The sequence below is a fragment of the Oncorhynchus mykiss genome, chromosome 3 (genome assembly GCF_057628025.1).
Source record: "Oncorhynchus mykiss isolate SJ-2025 chromosome 3, ASM5762802v1, whole genome shotgun sequence".
Taxonomy (NCBI): Eukaryota; Metazoa; Chordata; class Actinopteri; order Salmoniformes; family Salmonidae; genus Oncorhynchus; species Oncorhynchus mykiss.
In genome coordinates this window covers 26,855,763-26,875,718 of record NC_143024.1, presented here as the reverse complement: position 1 = coordinate 26,875,718, position 19,956 = coordinate 26,855,763, and the positions used below count along the sequence as shown (strand labels likewise).

The following is a 19,956-nucleotide window of genomic DNA, read 5'->3' as shown; positions in this document are numbered from 1 at the left end:
CGGTAATTCAATATTTTGTCAAGGATGTGTTTTTTAAAATCCATCCTCTTCACAATATAAAACACCCTCTCATCCCTCCCTGTCTGTCATATCCTTCATGGTCCCACCAACAGGTAATGTATGGACATCAGATCAGTCTTTTGGATTAGAAATATTGGTGAATAAAATCAGTTGAAGACCAAATTATTACGGAGATGAAAGTGAATTGAAATAAACTATTTCCTGTCTTTGTAGATACATGTACAATGTATTAATGCAAGCTCATTTATATTTACAAAATATTTATGTAATTTATTGATGGATATAAAAATAATTATATATGTTTTCTCCCCTGTCAGTAGCTACTCTATAATCTAAACTAAAACAAAACTGATTTAGTTTTTACATCCATTTTCCATTTTTTCCATATAATTTGTTGACTGTGCATTTTAGTTTCCAGCCAAAATGCCTTTACTATTAATTACTATTAATTACACTTGTCTTCTCTCCTGTCAGTAGCCATGGGGACAACTTTCCTGCTTTGTGTGGCTGTCACCCTATTCAGAGGTAAGAATCACAGTTTACTTTTCAATATTACATGTCATGTAATCACTACCAGAATTGAACAAGTTGATCATTTATTATTATCTAACATGATGGGGAAACATAAACATACAGTAGCTTGGCAAATGAAATCTTTCTAGCCTCCTCTAATTAGATAGTACATTTATGTTGTTTGTTCTGCAGGGCACACTATATAGACATGTAATACTGGTTATAAAGCTATGCAGAGGGAAGCGACAGCATGAGTATTGTTATGTACACAAAAATTTATTCTAGACGATTATGTAATTCAAGCAAAAACAAATGATTTTGTGCCTTACTAAATTAACACTTGACAGTCAGTGAATTCGGCAAGAGCAGTCGGAGCAAGACAATTGTACTGTACTTAAACTATAGTATATGTTTCATTATTAAATGTATAATGCAATACCCAAATGGTTGTGAAAAGAATGCAGGTGCTCATCTGTAAAATTGTCTTTCTTCCTTTATGTTTTAGTGGTCAGTGGATCATGCCCAGTAGGGCGGGAGTTCATTACTGCCTTTATGCCTAACTATTTGCTGAGCTACCAAGATGATCAGAGTCTTCAACTGGCCATAACCACACAGGATTATCCAGCCATTGTTCAAATTCAGGTCAATGCAATCGGCTTCTCCACCTCAGTGAAAATAGAGAAACAGAACACCAAATGGATCGGCATACCTGGTACCGCGGAAATTGGGGGTCCAGGAGCTTCCACCAAAACAGTGCAGGTCACCTCTAACTCTGACATCTCGGTGGTGGCCTTCAACTACAAGTTCTCGACCGGAGACAGCAGTGTGGTCTTCCCAACTGACCAGCTGGGTACTGACTATGTGGTCTTCTCCCCCAATGAGGGTCCAAGAAACATGCACAAGCTTATGTCTATTATCAATGGCAAAGAGCCCAACAAGATCACGATCATCCCTGTCTCCAACATGAATCTCAGTGGCGTGGATTCCTGGAAGCAAAGACAGGCTATAATTGTTACCATGGAACCATACCAGGTCTACCTCTACCAAAGCTACACCACTTTCACTGGGACCAGGGTAAAAGCTAAGCACCCTGTGGCAGTCCTGGGGGGACACGAGTGCATTGCAGATGGAGGCCGCTGCAATCACGTATACGAACAACTGCTACCGGTACAGAGCCTCTCCACCAATTACTTGGTTCCTTCCATGCACATGACCCATTCAACAGACTTTGTCAACATTGTGGCCTCAGAGGACAACACTCTTGTGAAGATCTTTGAGGGAAAGGTATCCACTGCTAAAGAGCTGAATGAGGGGCAGGCGTATGTGATATCTGTCCAACCCAAATATCCGCTGATCATCAAAAGCGATAAGAAGGTCATGGTGATGTACTTCAGCAACAACAAGCCCTACGATCCGTTCCTCACCAACATCCTCCCAACGTCTGATCTAGCCAAAGAGTGGTCGGTGGACACGCAGAGCAAATTCGAGAGCACATTGGTCATTGTCTCCGAGGGGGAAGGGATCAACACTGTTAAAGTCTGTGAGAAAAATAATTGTGTGAAATCTCTCGGATGGACATCATTCAACTCAGACCCTAAGTACATGTGGGTAAATGTTCCATTGGGAGAGCAGCAACAACATTTCTCCATCAAAGGCGACTCACTCATGGCTGTTTACGTTTATGGTGGCATGCCAAGAGACGGCTACGCAACAACAGGAGTATGTTCCAAAGGTACGCTGTTTAATTGACACATACACTTAACTGGCCTATCAACTGCCCCTCAATACCTCCTGTTAAAGAGGACAACTCTTCAACAACCCCAATGCAACGCAACACATCGCAATTCTACGCAACACAATTAAACAAAACACAACAAATGCACTGCATGAAAACTAGTGTTAGTCTTGAATGTTGCTTCTGTACTCCCTCAGGCACTGCACCACCCACTCCACCACCAGACCCCTGTGAGAAAGTCAAATGCAGAGAAAAGGAAGAATGTACAAAGGGGGTTTGTGCCCACATCTCCAAAGCAATCTGCAGGGCCGTGGGCGATCCCCACTACCTCACCTTTGATGGGGAGCGATTTGACTTCCAGGGCACCTGCTCTTACGTCATGGCCACGGTTGTTAAATCTGAACCTGGCCTCATCCCGTTCACTGTCCTGACCAAGAACAACCACAGAGGGAACAAGAGGGTGTCTTTCGTAAGGAAAGTCTCAGTCACGGTCTATGGGCTGACTGTGGTGATGAGCACGCATAAAGGGAAGGTTGAGGTAAGTAACAAGAGACCAGAGAGATATTATCAGGACTGGGGTCGGTTCCATGGTAAATTTGGTGAACCCAGGAGGTGAACTGAATGGTTTTTCCATATGCTTATTGATATTTTCTTAGGTGAATGGTGAGAATGTCTACCTGCCTGTGACCCTGGCCGGAGGAAACCTAACGGTGGTGTATAGTGGCAGCTATGCTGTTCTGAAGACAAACTTTGGCCTGAAGGTTATGTACGACTGGAACATGAAGTTCTACATCACTGTCCCCAGCAGCTACTTCCGCACCCTGGGTGGGCTCTGTGGGAACTACAACGGGGATCACAATGACGAGTTCACTAACCCCAAAGGTAACAAGGAACCCACAGTGGTGAAGTTTGCCCAGAGCTGGAGAACTGAAGACGGTGACTTGTTCTGTCATGATGACTGCCAAGGGGAATGTCCTAGCTGCACTCCGGCTCTCCAACAGAAATACAAGGGAGAGAAGTTATGTGGTCTCTTGGCCAAAAAAGACGGCCCATTCGCCAGCTGCCACAAGGTCCTGGACCCAGGCATGTTCATGGACAACTGTGTCTATGACGTCTGCATCAATAAAGGCATCTATCAGTTCCTCTGTGAGAACATGAAAAGCTACAATGATGCCTGTTTGGCCGAGGGGGTCAAAATTAGCCCTGAGTGGAGGACAATCACTGGATGCTGTGAGTTTTCTTCTTTCCAGACATTTCATAAAGATTTTTATATTGTACATTTCACAATTATTGAAATATATTTTCCCATTTCACATTTGCAGCACTGGAATGTCCGTCAAACAGCTACTACGAGGCGTGTGGCACAGCTTGCCCTGCCTCTTGTTCAGATCTAGATGCCGAAGCAAAGTGCAAGGAACCCTGTGTGGAGACTTGTCAATGCAACAAGGGCTTTGTCCTCAGTGGAGACAAATGCGTCTCCAAGGAGAGCTGTGGCTGCTCTTATGAAGGACGATACTACCCGTCTGGAATGAAGTTCTGGGAAGATGACAAATGCACAAAGCAGTGTGAATGCAATCCAGGAACAGCCAAGGTTGAATGCAAAGCAACAGCATGCAAGAAATCAGAGGTGTGTGGCCTGCAGAGCGGTAAGAGAGAGTGCTACCCAACATCTTATGCCTCTTGCCAAGGTTCAGGCGACCCCCACTACCGCACGTTTGATGGCAAGAGGTTCGACTTCCAGGGAACGTGTACTTACGTTCTCTCCAAATCGGTCAGCAAAGATGACAAGTCTCTGGCGCCTTTTGAGGTGCTTGTAAAGAATCAGAATAGGGGGAGGAACACGGCAGTGTCTTACACAAAGACAGTCACCATCATTGTCTTCAAAAACATCATCACCATGAGTAGGGACAACCCTGGCAAAGTATTGGTAAGCTACCTTAAAATGTTATCCATTCCAAATGAATGACATAATTGCATTCTGGGTTTACTTGGTCAATGAGCTTTTATGATTATACTACTTAATGTAAGAGGAAATATCAGGACAGTATCATCCTTTGTGTTTCATCAACATTTCTTTATATCTTCCCAGGTCAACAACCAGTATGTGAACTTGCCATTTGATGTAGAAGATGGCCAACTGTCCATCTTCCGCAGTGGGTATTTCGGGGTGGTGAAGACCAAATTTGGCCTGACACTGAAGTTCAACTGGAACAGCCACGTCTCCCTAACCCTCCCCAGCACCTACTCAGACCTCATCGGAGGGCTCTGCGGAAACTGGAACGGCCAACGGAACGATGACCTCCTCAAACCAGACAAGAGCCCTGCCAACACTCCAACAGTATTTGGGGACAGCTGGAAAGTTGGGAACGACCCTGGCTGCTCCAGCGACTGCGACGGCAAGAAGTGCCCCACCTGTGACCACAGCCTGATGCTTGATTACCAAACAGGGAAGTACTGCGGCAGGATCACAGACAAAAACGGTCCGTTCAAGCACTGCCACGCCAAGGTGAACCCCACAGAGTACTATGAGGACTGTGTGTTTGACATGTGTATGTACCGTGGCCATGCCTCTGCCCTATGTAACGCCCTCAGCACCTACACCACTGCCTGCCAGGATGCCCCTGCCAAGGTGGAACAGTGGAGGTCGGACAGCTTCTGTCGTAAGTAGTGCACAGACACACCTCATCAGATGTGTGTTTCAAAACAATGACTAACAATTATGATCATTACAATAAGTCAGAAGTGGTTTGTCTAGCTAGCAGCTCCTGGTACCAAAATGTAATTCTAAATTTGACCTAATGTGTTGTAGCATCTTCCTGCAAGGTCAACAGCCACTATGAGGTGTGTGCCTCAGGCTGCCCACAGACCTGCAGTGGCCTCGATGAGCCTGAGAGCTGTTGGAACTCCCTGTGCACCGAGGGCTGTGTCTGTGACGACGGCTTCATACAGAGCGACAGCGAGTGTGTGCCGCTGGCTGAATGTGGCTGCATTCACCAAGGCCAATACTACCAGATGGGCCAGGTGTTCTTCCCCAGCGGCCAGTGCAAAGAGCGCTGTGTGTGTAAAAAGGATGGACACGTGGAGTGTAATGTGAAGTTTGCCTGCGGTCCCAATGAGAAGTGCCAGGTCCAAGACGGGGTGCAGGCTTGTATACCCATGAGTACGGGCACCTGCCATGTGAGCGGGGCCAGGAGATTCCACTCATTCGATGGCAGCTGCTTCAGCCTACACGGGGACTGTGTGTACAAAATGTCGGAGGTTGTGGAGAAAGACGGATCGATGGCTCCGTTTGTTGTGTCAGTGCAGCAGTTGACCAAGATGGATGATGCAATGGTCACCAGGAGGGTTGAAATACAGGCCTACAAATACAAGATATCTATGTCTCCCAGAGTTATATGGGAAATAACGGTAGTTTTCTGTCTTGATCTACTCAATTCAGTATTAAAAAGTAACACTTCGAAAAACGGATGTTTTCAATTTTTCCTCCTTTCACAGGTGGATGACGTTGCAACAAATCTCCCACTGTCACTCGGAGATGGAAAGGTCAGGGCCTACCAGAACGGCATTAACATCGTCGTGGTAACAGACTTTGGCTTGATGGTGACCTACGACACCGTTGCTGGCGCCATCATACAGCTTCCATCCACTTACAAAGGTGTTACCGGTGGTCTCTGTGGCAACTATAATGACAAGAAGGAGGATGACTTCCTGCTGCCCAGTGGGCTACAGGAGCCGTCTGTGGAGAAGTTTGCAGCGGGGTGGTTGGTGGTTCAGGAAGGGGTCCAATGTCAGACAGGATGTGACGGTGGCTTGAAGTGTCCTCCCACCAGTGGACCCCCGCCGGCTTGTAGCATCATAAAGTCAACCAAGGGTCCATTTGCCCAATGCCATGCTGTTGTACCACCACAAGAGCACTTTGAGGAGTGCACGAAGGAGGGAGAGGGTGGGGATGCCCTGTGCCGCCACTTACAGACGTATGTGACTTTCTGTCAGGCATCCGGTGGCCTTGTCAGCAGCTGGAGATCTGACCAGTTTTGTCGTGAGTACATTTTGATATTGAAAGTTGATTTACCTTATCCTGGTTTATCTTAGTGTGTAATATTTCTCTGACCTAATGCTCTGCTGAAAAACAATTGAAGCTGAAACTGATTTAAGTTTTTTGATAACATGCATCTCCTCCCATTTCCATCTGTCCTCTAGCTCTGACGTGTCCAGCTAACAGTCACTATGAGTTGTGTGCCGACACCTGTTCTTCCACCTGTGACTCTCTGAGTGAGTCTCCCAAATGCCCACTATGCCAGGAGGGTTGCCAGTGTGATGACGGCTTTGTGTTTGATGGTGGCAAGTGTGTCCTACTTGAGAACTGTGGCTGTGTGGTTGATGGACACTATTACAAGGTGATTACTGATTTATTGACAAAAATTGCCATTTCATATCCCAAAAATACAATAATATACTAAAGTCATTTTTACAATTATAGGCCTATATCTGTTCTACGCTAAATGCAAAAATATATAATCAATCTCTATTCTTGGTCAATATTTATTGTTTACAATCATCCTATGGTTTCCACCATAGTATAAACACTCAATGATATCACTGACATGTTTTGCTGGTTTTCAGTCTGGCCAGTCTGTGAGGCTTGGCAACTGTTCTGAGACCTGCAGCTGTGCAGCAGGAGTATTCACCTGCAAGAACTCACAGTGCAAAGAGGGTCAGAAATGTGCGTTGAAGAATGGAGTCATGGACTGCTACAGCACAGGTAAAAAAACATGAATAATAATGCTACCAAACAGATATAGCTTTGTGTTAGTACATTTGGATGTGGAATTATGGACTTTGTTGATGTTTCTATTTTGATATTGCAATGAGCAAGATATGTTAATACCCATTTTGTCAGACCCCTGTAAGGATACTGAGTGCCGTGAGAAGGAAAACTGTGTGGTGAAGAACAATAAGGTGGTATGTGTGGCTCAGTCCAAGGCCACCTGCAGGGCTGTGGGCGACCCCCACTACCTCACCTTTGATGGGGAGCGATTTGACTTCCAGGGCACCTGCTCTTATGTCATGGCCACGGTTGTTAAATCTGATCCTGGCCTCATCCCGTTCACTGTCCTGACCAAGAACAACCACAGAGGGAACAAGAGGGTGTCTTTCGTAAGGAAAGTCTCAGTCACGGTCTATGGGCTGACTGTTGTGATCAGCACGCATAAAGGGAAGGTTGAGGTAAGTAACAAGAGACCAGAGGGAAATGATCCGAGTTGGGGTCGGTTCCATGGTAAATTTGGTCAACCCAGGAGGTGAACTGAGTGGTTTTTCCATATGCTTATTGATATTTTCTTAGGTGAATGGTGAGAATGTCTACCTGCCTGTGACCCTGGCCGGAGGAAACCTAACGGTGGTGTATAGTGGCAGCTATGCTGTTCTGAAGACAAACTTTGGCCTGAAGGTTATGTACGACTGGAACATGAAGTTCTACATCACTGTCCCCAGCAGCTACTTCCGCACCCTGGGTGGGCTCTGTGGGAGCTACAACGGGGATCGCAATGACGAGTTCACTAACCCCAAAGGTAACAAGGAACCCACAGTGGTGAAGTTTGCCCAGAGCTGGAGAACTGAAGACGGCGACTTGTTCTGTCATGATGACTGCCAAGGGGAATGTCCTAGCTGCCTTCCGGCTCTCCAACAGAAATACAAGGGAGAGAAGTTATGTGGTCTCTTGGCCAAAAACGACGGCCCATTCGCCAGCTGCCACAAGGTCCTGGACCCAGGCATGTTCATGGACAACTGTGTCTATGACGTCTGCATCAATAAAGGCATCTATCAGTTCCTCTGTGAGAACATGAAAAGCTACAATGATGCCTGTTTGGCCGAGGGGGTCAAAATTAGCCCTGAGTGGAGGACAATCACTGGATGCTGTGAGTTGTCCTCTTTCCAGACATTTCATGCAGATTTTTAGATTGCAATTTTCACTATTATTAAAATCTATTTCTCATTTCACATTTGCAGCACTGGAATGTCCTTCAAACAGCTACTACGAGGCGTGTGGCACAGCTTGCCCTGCCTCTTGTTCAGATCTAGATGCCGAAGCAAAGTGCAAGGAACCCTGTGTGGAGACTTGTCAATGCAACAAGGGCTTTGTCCTCAGTGGAAACAAATGCGTCTCCAAGGAGAGCTGTGGCTGCTCTTATGAAGGACGATACTACCCGTCTGGAATGAAGTTCTGGGAAGATGACAAATGCACAAAGCAGTGTGAATGCAATCCAGGAACAGCCAAGGTTGAATGCAAAGCAACAGCATGCAAGAAGTCAGAGATGTGTGGCCTGCAGAGTGGTAAGAGAGATTGCTACCCAACATCTTATGCCACTTGCCAAGGTTCAGGCGACCCCCACTACCGCACGTTTGATGGCAAGAGGTTCGACTTCCAGGGAACGTGTACTTACGTTCTCTCCAAATTGGTCAGCAAAGATGACAAGTCTCTGGCGTCTTTTGAGGTGCTTGTAAAGAATCAGAATAGGGGGAGGAACATGGCAGTGTCTTACACAAAGACAGTCACCGTCATTGTCTTCAAAAACATCATCACCATGAGTAGGGACAACCCTGGCAAAGTATTGGTAAGCTACTTTAAAATGTTATCCATTCCAAATGAATGACATAATTGCATTCTGGGTTTACTTGGTTAATGAGCTTTTATGATTATACTACTTAATGTAAGAGGAAATATCAGGACAGTATCATCCTTCGTGTTTCATCAACGTTTCTTTCTCTCTTCTCAGGTCAACAACCAGTACGTGAACTTGCCATTTGATGTAGAAGATGGCCAACTGTCCATCTTCCGCAGTGGGTATTTTGGGGTGGTGAAAACCAAATTTGGCCTGACACTGAAGTTCAACTGGAACAGCCACGTCTCCCTAACCCTCCCCAGCACCTACTCAGACCTCATCGGAGGGCTCTGCGGAAACTGGAACGGCCAACGGAACGACGACCTCCTCAAACCAGACAAGAGCCCTGCCAACACCCCAACAGTATTTGGGGACAGCTGGAAAGTGGGGAACGATCCTGGCTGCTCCAGCGACTGCAACGGCAAGAAGTGCCCCACCTGTGACCACAGCCTGATGCTTGATTACCAAACAGGGAAGTACTGCGGCAGGATCACAGACAAAAACGGTCCGTTCAAGCACTGCCACGCCAAGGTGGACCCCACAGAGTACTATGAGGACTGTGTGTTTGATATGTGTCTGTACCGTGGCCATGCCTCTGCCCTCTGTAACGCCCTCAGCACCTACACCACTGCCTGCCAGGATGCCCCTGCCAAGGTGGAACAGTGGAGGTCGGACAGCTTCTGTCGTAAGTAGTGCACAGACACACCTCATCAGATGTGTATTTCAAAACAACGACTTTAACAATTATGGTCATTACAATTAGTCAGAAGTGGCTTGTCTAGCTAACAGCTCCTGGTTCCGACATTATTCAATTGTATCATGTTTGACCTAATGTGTTGTAGCATCTTCCTGCAAGGTCAACAGCCACTATGAGGTGTGTGCCTCAGGCTGCCCCCAGACCTGCAGTGGCCTCGATGAGCCTGAGAGCTGTTGGAACTCCCTGTGCACCGAGGGCTGTGTCTGTGACGACGGCTTCATACAGAGCGACAGCGAGTGTGTGCCGCTGGCTGAATGTGGCTGCATTCACCAAGGCCAATACTACCAGATGGGCCAGGTGTTCTTCCCCAGCGGCCAGTGCAAAGAGCGCTGTGTGTGTAAAAAGGATGGACACATGGAGTGTAATGTGAAGTTTGCCTGCGGTCCCAATGAGAAGTGCCAGGTCCAAGACGGGGTGCAGGCTTGTATACCCATGCTGGGCACCTGCCATGTGAGCGGGGCCAGGAGATTCCACTCATTCGATGGCAGCTGCTTCAGCCTACACGGGGACTGTGTGTACAAAATGTTGGAGGTTGTGGAGAAAGACGGATCGATGGCTCCGTTTGTTGTGTCAGTGCAGCAGTTGACCAAGATTGATGATGCAATGGTCACCAGGAGGGTTGAAATACAGGCCTACAAATACAAGATATCTATGTCTCCCAGAGTTATATGGGAAATAACGGTAGTTTTCTGTCTTGATCTACTCATTTCAGTATTAAAAAGCAACACTTGATTAGAAAAACTGATGTTTTCAATCTTTCCTCCTTTCACAGGTGGATGACGTTGCAACAAATCTCCCACTGTCACTCGGAGATGGAAAGGTCAGGGCCTACCAGAACGGCATTAACATCGTCGTGGTAACAGACTTTGGCTTGATGGTGACCTACGACACCGTTGCTGGCGCCATCATACAGCTTCCATCCACTTACAAAGGTGTTACCGGTGGTCTCTGTGGCAACTATAATGACAAGAAGGAGGATGACTTCCTGCTGCCCAGTGGGCTACAGGAGCCGTCTGTGGAGAAGTTTGCAGCGGGGTGGTTGGTGGTTCAGGAAGGGGTCAAATGTCAGACAGGATGTGACGGTGGCTTGAAGTGTCCTCCCACCAGTGGACCCCCGCCGGCTTGTAGCATCATAAAGTCAACCAAGGGTCCATTTGCCCAATGCCATGCTGTTGTACCACCACAAGAGCACTTTGAGGAGTGCACGAAGGAGGGAGAGGGTGGGGATGCCCTGTGCCGCCACTTACAGACGTATGTGACTTTCTGTCAGGCATCCGGTGGCCTTGTCAGCAGCTGGAGATCTGACCAGTTTTGTCGTGAGTACATTTTGATATTGAAAGTTGATTTACCTTATCCTGGTTTATCTTAGTGTGTAATATTTCTCTGACCTAATGCTCTGCTGAAAAACAATTGAAGCTGAAACTGATTTAAGTTTTTTGATAACATGCATCTCCTCCCATTTCCATCTGTCCTCTAGCTCTGACGTGTCCAGCTAACAGTCACTATGAGTTGTGTGCCGACACCTGTTCTTCCACCTGTGACTCTCTGAGTGAGTCTCCCAAATGCCCACTATGCCAGGAGGGTTGCCAGTGTGATGACGGCTTTGTGTTTGATGGTGGCAAGTGTGTCCTACTTGAGAACTGTGGCTGTGTGGTTGATGGACACTATTACAAGGTGATTACTGATTTATTGACAAAAATTGCCATTTCATATCCCAAAAATACAATAATATACTAAAGTCATTTTTACAATTATAGGCCTATATCTGTTCTACGCTAAATGCAAAAATATATAATCAATCTCTATTCTTGGTCAATATTTATTGTTTACAATCATCCTATGGTTTCCACCATAGTATAAACACTCAATGATATCACTGACATGTTTTGCTGGTTTTCAGTCTGGCCAGTCTGTGAGGCTTGGCAACTGTTCTGAGACCTGCAGCTGTGCAGCAGGAGTATTCACCTGCAAGAACTCACAGTGCAAAGAGGGTCAGAAATGTGCGTTGAAGAATGGAGTCATGGACTGCTACAGCACAGGTAAAAAAACATGAATAATAATGCTACCAAACAGATATAGCTTTGTGTTAGTACATTTGGATGTGGAATTATGGACTTTGTTGATGTTTCTATTTTGATATTGCAATGAGCAAGATATGTTAATACCCATTTTGTCAGACCCCTGTAAGGATACTGAGTGCCGTGAGAAGGAAAACTGTGTGGTGAAGAACAATAAGGTGGTATGTGTGGCTCAGTCCAAGGCCACCTGCAGGGCTGTGGGCGACCCCCACTACCTCACCTTTGATGGGGAGCGATTTGACTTCCAGGGCACCTGCTCTTATGTCATGGCCACGGTTGTTAAATCTGATCCTGGCCTCATCCCGTTCACTGTCCTGACCAAGAACAACCACAGAGGGAACACGAGGGTGTCTTTCGTAAGGAAAGTCTCAGTCACGGTCTATGGGCTGACTGTTGTGATCAGCACGCATAAAGGGAAGGTTGAGGTAAGTAACAAGAGACCAGAGGGAAATTATCCGAGTTGGGGTCGGTTCCATGGTAAATTTGGTCAACCCAGGAGGTGAACTGAGTGGTTTTTCCATATGCTTATTGATATTTTCTTAGGTGAATGGTGAGAATGTCTACCTGCCTGTGACCCTGGCCGGAGGAAACCTAACGGTGGTGTATAGTGGCAGCTATGCTGTTCTGAAGACAAACTTTGGCCTGAAGGTTATGTACGACTGGAACATGAAGTTCTACATCACTGTCCCCAGCAGCTACTTCCGCACCCTGGGTGGGCTCTGTGGGAGCTACAACGGGGATCGCAATGACGAGTTCACTAACCCCAAAGGTAACAAGGAACCCACAGTGGTGAAGTTTGCCCAGAGCTGGAGAACTGAAGACGGCGACTTGTTCTGTCATGATGACTGCCAAGGGGAATGTCCTAGCTGCCTTCCGGCTCTCCAACAGAAATACAAGGGAGAGAAGTTATGTGGTCTCTTGGCCAAAAACGACGGCCCATTCGCCAGCTGCCACAAGGTCCTGGACCCAGGCATGTTCATGGACAACTGTGTCTATGACGTCTGCATCAATAAAGGCATCTATCAGTTCCTCTGTGAGAACATGAAAAGCTACAATGATGCCTGTTTGGCCGAGGGGGTCAAAATTAGCCCTGAGTGGAGGACAATCACTGGATGCTGTGAGTTGTCCTCTTTCCAGACATTTCATGCAGATTTTTAGATTGCAATTTTCACTATTATTAAAATCTATTTCTCATTTCACATTTGCAGCACTGGAATGTCCTTCAAACAGCTACTACGAGGCGTGTGGCACAGCTTGCCCTGCCTCTTGTTCAGATCTAGATGCCGAAGCAAAGTGCAAGGAACCCTGTGTGGAGACTTGTCAATGCAACAAGGGCTTTGTCCTCAGTGGAAACAAATGCGTCTCCAAGGAGAGCTGTGGCTGCTCTTATGAAGGACGATACTACCCGTCTGGAATGAAGTTCTGGGAAGATGACAAATGCACAAAGCAGTGTGAATGCAATCCAGGAACAGCCAAGGTTGAATGCAAAGCAACAGCATGCAAGAAGTCAGAGATGTGTGGCCTGCAGAGTGGTAAGAGAGATTGCTACCCAACATCTTATGCCACTTGCCAAGGTTCAGGCGACCCCCACTACCGCACGTTTGATGGCAAGAGGTTCGACTTCCAGGGAACGTGTACTTACGTTCTCTCCAAATTGGTCAGCAAAGATGACAAGTCTCTGGCGTCTTTTGAGGTGCTTGTAAAGAATCAGAATAGGGGGAGGAACATGGCAGTGTCTTACACAAAGACAGTCACCGTCATTGTCTTCAAAAACATCATCACCATGAGTAGGGACAACCCTGGCAAAGTATTGGTAAGCTACCTTAAAATGTTATCCATTCCAAATGAATGACATAATTGCATTCTGGGTTTACTTGGTTAATGAGCTTTTATGATTATACTACTTAATGTAAGAGGAAATATCAGGACAGTATCATCCTTCGTGTTTCATCAACGTTTCTTTCTCTCTTCTCAGGTCAACAACCAGTACGTGAACTTGCCATTTGATGTAGAAGATGGCCAACTGTCCATCTTCCGCAGTGGGTATTTTGGGGTGGTGAAAACCAAATTTGGCCTGACACTGAAGTTCAACTGGAACAGCCACGTCTCCCTAACCCTCCCCAGCACCTACTCAGACCTCATCGGAGGGCTCTGCGGAAACTGGAACGGCCAACGGAACGACGACCTCCTCAAACCAGACAAGAGCCCTGCCAACACCCCAACAGTATTTGGGGACAGCTGGAAAGTGGGGAACGATCCTGGCTGCTCCAGCGACTGCAACGGCAAGAAGTGCCCCACCTGTGACCACAGCCTGATGCTTGATTACCAAACAGGGAAGTACTGCGGCAGGATCACAGACAAAAACGGTCCGTTCAAGCACTGCCACGCCAAGGTGGACCCCACAGAGTACTATGAGGACTGTGTGTTTGATATGTGTCTGTACCGTGGCCATGCCTCTGCCCTCTGTAACGCCCTCAGCACCTACACCACTGCCTGCCAGGATGCCCCTGCCAAGGTGGAACAGTGGAGGTCGGACAGCTTCTGTCGTAAGTAGTGCACAGACACACCTCATCAGATGTGTATTTCAAAACAACGACTTTAACAATTATGGTCATTACAATTAGTCAGAAGTGGCTTGTCTAGCTAACAGCTCCTGGTTCCGACATTATTCAATTGTATCATGTTTGACCTAATGTGTTGTAGCATCTTCCTGCAAGGTCAACAGCCACTATGAGGTGTGTGCCTCAGGCTGCCCCCAGACCTGCAGTGGCCTCGATGAGCCTGAGAGCTGTTGGAACTCCCTGTGCACCGAGGGCTGTGTCTGTGACGACGGCTTCATACAGAGCGACAGCGAGTGTGTGCCGCTGGCTGAATGTGGCTGCATTCACCAAGGCCAATACTACCAGATGGGCCAGGTGTTCTTCCCCAGCGGCCAGTGCAAAGAGCGCTGTGTGTGTAAAAAGGATGGACACATGGAGTGTAATGTGAAGTTTGCCTGCGGTCCCAATGAGAAGTGCCAGGTCCAAGACGGGGTGCAGGCTTGTATACCCATGCTGGGCACCTGCCATGTGAGCGGGGCCAGGAGATTCCACTCATTCGATGGCAGCTGCTTCAGCCTACACGGGGACTGTGTGTACAAAATGTTGGAGGTTGTGGAGAAAGACGGATCGATGGCTCCGTTTGTTGTGTCAGTGCAGCAGTTGACCAAGATTGATGATGCAATGGTCACCAGGAGGGTTGAAATACAGGCCTACAAATACAAGATATCTATGTCTCCCAGAGTTATATGGGAAATAACGGTAGTTTTCTGTCTTGATCTACTCATTTCAGTATTAAAAAGCAACACTTGATTAGAAAAACTGATGTTTTGTGATCTTTCCTCCTTTCACAGGTGGATGACGTTGCAACAAATCTCCCACTGTCACTCGGAGATGGAAAGGTCAGGGCCTACCAGAACGGCATTAACATCGTCGTGGTAACAGACTTTGGCTTGATGGTGACCTACGACACCGTTGCTGGCGCCATCATACAGCTTCCATCCACTTACAAAGGTGTTACCGGTGGTCTCTGTGGCAACTATAATGACAAGAAGGAGGATGACTTCCTGCTGCCCAGTGGGCTACAGGAGCCGTCTGTGGAGAAGTTTGCAGCGGGGTGGTTGGTGGTTCAGGAAGGGGTCAAATGTCAGACAGGATGTGACGGTGGCTTGAAGTGTCCTCCCACCAGTGGACCCCCGCCGGCTTGTAGCATCATAAAGTCAACCAAGGGTCCATTTGCCCAATGCCATGCTATTGTGCCACCACAAGAGCACTTTGAGGAGTGCACGAAGGAGGGAGAGGGTGGGGATGCCCTGTGCCGCCACTTACAGACGTATGTGACTTTCTGTCAGGCATCCGGTGGCCTTGTCAGCAGCTGGAGATCTGACCAGTTTTGTCGTGAGTACATTTTGATATTGAAAGTTGATTTACCTTATCCTGGTTTATCTTAGTGTGTAATATTTCTCTGACCTAATGCTCTGCTGAAAAACAATTGAAGCTGAAACTGATTTAAGTTTTTTGATAACATGCATCTCCTCCCATTTCCATCTGTCCTCTAGCTCTGACGTGTCCAGCTAACAGTCACTATGAGTTGTGTGCCGACACCTGTTCTTCCACCTGTGACTCTCTGAGTGAGTCTCCCAAATGCCCACTATGCCAGGAGGGTTGCCAGTGTGATGACGGCTTTGTGTTTGATGGTGGCAAGTGTGTCCTACTTGAGAACTGTGGCTGTGTGGTTGATGGACACTATTACAAGGTGATTACTGATTTATTGACAAAAATTGCCGTTTCATATCCCAAAAATACAATAATATACTAAAGTCATTTTTACAATTATAGGCCTATATCTGTTCTATTCTAAATGCAAAAAAAATATAATCAATCTCTATTCTTGGTCAATATTTATTGTTTTACAATCATCCTATGGTTTCCACCATAGTATAAACACTCAATGATATCACTGACATGTTTTGCTGGTTTTCAGTCTGGCCAGTCTGTGAGGCTTGGCAACTGTTCTGAGACCTGCAACTGTGCAGCAGGAGTATTCACCTGCAAGAACTCACAGTGCAAAGAGGGTCAGAAATGTGCGTTGAAGAATGGAGTCATGGACTGCTACAGCACAGGTAAAAACCATGAATAATAATGCTACCAAACAGATATGGCTTTGCGTTAGTGAATTTGGATGTGGAATTATGAACTTTGTTGATGTTTCTATTTTGATATTGCAATGAGCAAGATATGTTAACATCTCTAATACCCATTTTGTCAGACCCCTGTGAGGATACCGAGTGCCGTGAGAAGGAAAACTGTGTGGTGAAGAACAATAAGGCGGTATGTGTGGCCCAGTCCAAGGCCTACTGCTGGGCTTTCGGTGACCCTCATTACAGCACGTTCGACGGCCAGCCATTCTCCTTCATGGGCACCTGCTCCTACATTCTGGTGAATACGACCGGCAAAGATCCCTCCCTGCCTCAGTTCAGCATCCTGACCAAGAATGAGCTGCGCGGCAACTCCGAGGGCTCCTTCATCAAATCAGCCAACATAGACCTGAGTGGTCACAGGATCACCATTCTCAGTGGCCAAAGAGGGACAGTGGAGGTGGGTGGCTTCCAGTTATACTTGATTCAGATTTTCCATGTTGAAATTGAATGTAAGAATCCTGTATGCTCTCCATCCACTTTAAGTCCTCTTTAAATCCTCATCTCTCTATCGTCTCAGATTGATGGCATTAGGTCTGCCCTCCCTTTGAGTTTGGAGTCTGACAGCATCAGAATCACAGAGTCTGGTATACGAGGGACCATCCAGTCAGCTGTTGGCCTGGAGATAACTTTTGACTGGACCAGCCTCTTCATGGTGACCATCAGCAGCAGTTACTACAACAACCTCGGTGGCATCTGTGGCAACTACAATGGTAACAAATCAGATGACTTCACCACTCCCACAGGTGTGCTTTCATCAAATGCCACGGTGTGGGTGGCATCCTGGAGTGTTGCCGACGGTGACCCATTCTGCTGGCACGTCTGTAACAGCAACTGCCCCACGTGCTCAGATGCAGACCGGGCACTTTACACTGGACCGCAGTACTGTGGTTTGATGACAGACAGAGGGGGGCCATTGGAACAGTGTCATAAGAATGTGCCGGTGAAGGAGTTTGCCTCAAACTGCCTCTATGATGTGTGTCTGAATGAGGGTCGACAGGAGGTGTTGTGTGAGGCCTTGGCTAACTACGTGGCCGAATGTCAGCAGGCTGGGGCTGTTGTCTCACCACTGTGGAGAAAGGCCTCCAACTGCCGTAAGTACTCAGCTATAACAAAACATCACATTTAGGAACTCAGACATCCTCAAATGTGTATAATGACACGATATAACCACTTGTGCATTTGCAGAATGTATTAGGACTACATTTGTGATGTTTGTTTATTCTTAATGTGAACAGCCCTGGACTGCCCATACCACAGCCACTATGAGCTATGTGGCACTGCCTGCCCTGCTACCTGTGCCGATCTCAATGTCCCAGAGATCTGTTCCAAAGTCTGTGTGGAGGGCTGCCAGTGCGACAAGGGTTACGTGCTCAGTGGTGAACACTGTGTCGTCAAGGAGACAGGGTGTGGCTGTACACACAATGACCACTACTACCTGCCCGAAGAAACCTTCTGGGAGGGCAACACGTGTCAGAGTAAGTGTGTGTGCGATGGAGCCACACAGAAGGTGGTGTGTATGCCTAGGAAGTGCAAGGCTAGTGAGCACTGTGCAGTGGTCAATGGGGTTCAGGACTGCTACCCCCTCAGCTTCAAGACCTGCTCAGCACAGGGGGACCCCCACTTCCGCACCTTTGATGGGAAGCGCTTCGACTTCCAGGGAAACTGTATCTACAAGCTGGCGGGGGTCTGCTCCAAAGATCCCGATCTGGAGAGCTTTGAGGTGACTCTGGAGAACAACAACAGGGGCAGCACCAGAGTCTCCTACGCCAAGGTGGTGACTGTCATTGTGTTGGGAAGTAGTTACACCGTCACAGGTGATTATCACGGCAAAGTCCTGGTGAGTAGTACAGGTCCTTTACTAGTTGTTGTTATTAACTATTTTGTATAATATATTGTTTTGAAAAAAATTGCTCTAATGGAATTCCACTCTCTTTTTTCACTGGACTGTATTTTAGGTGGATGATGTCCTGACATCTCTGCCGTACTACTCCAACAACACTGAGGTTCAGATCTACAGAAACAGACGTTTTGCTGTTCTGGAGACTCATTTCGGTCTCAAGGTCTCCTTCGACTGGTCCAGCGAGGTGAGGGTAAAGGTCCCGAGCACCTACCACAACGCCATCTGTGGTCTCTGTGGCAACCTCAATGACAACCCTGATGACGACCTGCTTCTGCCCAACGGGAAAAAGCCCATGAGTCCCAAGGAGTTTGGAAACAGTTACTGGGTAGCTGACGTACCGGGCTGCTCCCACGAGTGCAAAGATTGTGCCGTTGTAGACATCCCCCTTATAAAGCCCAAATATGTCAGCGCCTGTGATGTCATTGTGGATAAGAGTGGTCCCCTCAGAGACTGTATTGGTAGAGTGGACTCTGATGAGTACAAAGAAGACTGCATCTATGACATGATCCTCAACAACGGCCTACTGACGGCAGCCTGTGACATCATCACCAACTATGTAGAAGAGTGTCAGGAGAAGGGAGGGAAAATTGAGGTCTGGAGGAGTAAAGACTTCTGCCGTAAGTCCTCTGCTTTTTGTATCACTAATCTTCAGGTTTATGATGAGTCGCAATTCATAAATTATTTAAAACAGGAATCTGACAGTAAAATAAGACTGCAAATTCTAAACCCTACATTTTAAATGAAATCCTGAAACTTTAAAATTGTAACTGATTCCACAGACCTCTCTTTCTCCCTGTGTGATTTCAGACCTCCCCTGTCCAGAGAACAGTGTCTACAGCCTCTCGGCCTCCGGGTGCCCGGCCACATGCTATTCCATGACCTCCGCCCCAGGATGCACCACTCCTCCAGGGGAGGGCTGTCAATGCAAACCTGGTTTCCTGCTGAGTGATAACAAGTGTGTCCACATGAAGAACTGTGGCTGTCACCACAAGGGTCGCTACTTTGTGTCCGGTGAGGTCTTCTATAAGGAGAACTGCCACCACCGCTGCAGCTGTAACTCCGGCGAGATGGCCTGTGAGGTGGCGCCCTGCGGTCCGAAGACCACGTGTGCGGTGGTGAAGGGGGTCAGGGGCTGTTACATTATCAACAGCAAAGATTCAAACAACCAGTCATGGATCGAAAAACTTCTTAACAAATATGTAAAACCTGTACATATCAAGTTTGGAGGCTAGAACATTTTAATTTTCAAATAAGATCTCATCGATCTAAAATATCCTTTAAAAACATTCCTTTCATGTCCAGGTTGTAGGCTAAAGCATTTCAACATAAAATCGCAAAATTACCTTAATATTACCTTCTGTATGTGATAACATATTCCGAACCATATAATGTTGTGAGGGATTATGAGTATTCATGCATGGAATTGTTATTGAACTGTATTCATTATAATCCAAATATAATCCCAGAGCTGTGTATTACTAAAACTGAGATTATCTCTGTCTATCCTTTACAACTTTCAAAAGCCTAATAATAAACATATTGCAGCAAAATG

General features: G+C 46.9%; 2 protein-coding genes across 2 annotated transcripts in view; both read left to right on the top strand.

Annotated features, from left to right (window-relative positions):
• LOC110512327 (CD276 antigen) overlaps positions 1–19,956 on the top strand; it is a 111,101-nt gene that overhangs the window by 54,694 nt on the left and 36,451 nt on the right. The window lies entirely within an intron of this gene.
• On the top strand, positions 499–19,954 carry LOC110519926 (IgGFc-binding protein). The gene is made up of 31 exons (XM_090226854.1): positions 499–546; positions 1,040–2,266; positions 2,467–2,807; positions 2,926–3,499; positions 3,592–4,196; positions 4,359–4,929; positions 5,079–5,677; positions 5,765–6,308; positions 6,470–6,666; positions 6,893–7,031; positions 7,170–7,495; positions 7,614–8,187; positions 8,279–8,883; positions 9,046–9,616; positions 9,774–10,369; positions 10,461–11,004; positions 11,166–11,362; positions 11,589–11,727; positions 11,866–12,191; positions 12,310–12,883; positions 12,975–13,579; positions 13,742–14,312; positions 14,470–15,065; positions 15,158–15,701; positions 15,863–16,059; positions 16,288–16,426; positions 16,573–16,901; positions 17,022–17,595; positions 17,740–18,341; positions 18,460–19,021; positions 19,212–19,954. The coding sequence occupies exons 1-31, from the start codon at positions 501–503 to the stop codon at positions 19,634–19,636; spliced, it is 14,439 nt and encodes a 4,812-aa protein (XP_090082980.1). The 5' UTR covers positions 499–500; the 3' UTR covers positions 19,637–19,954.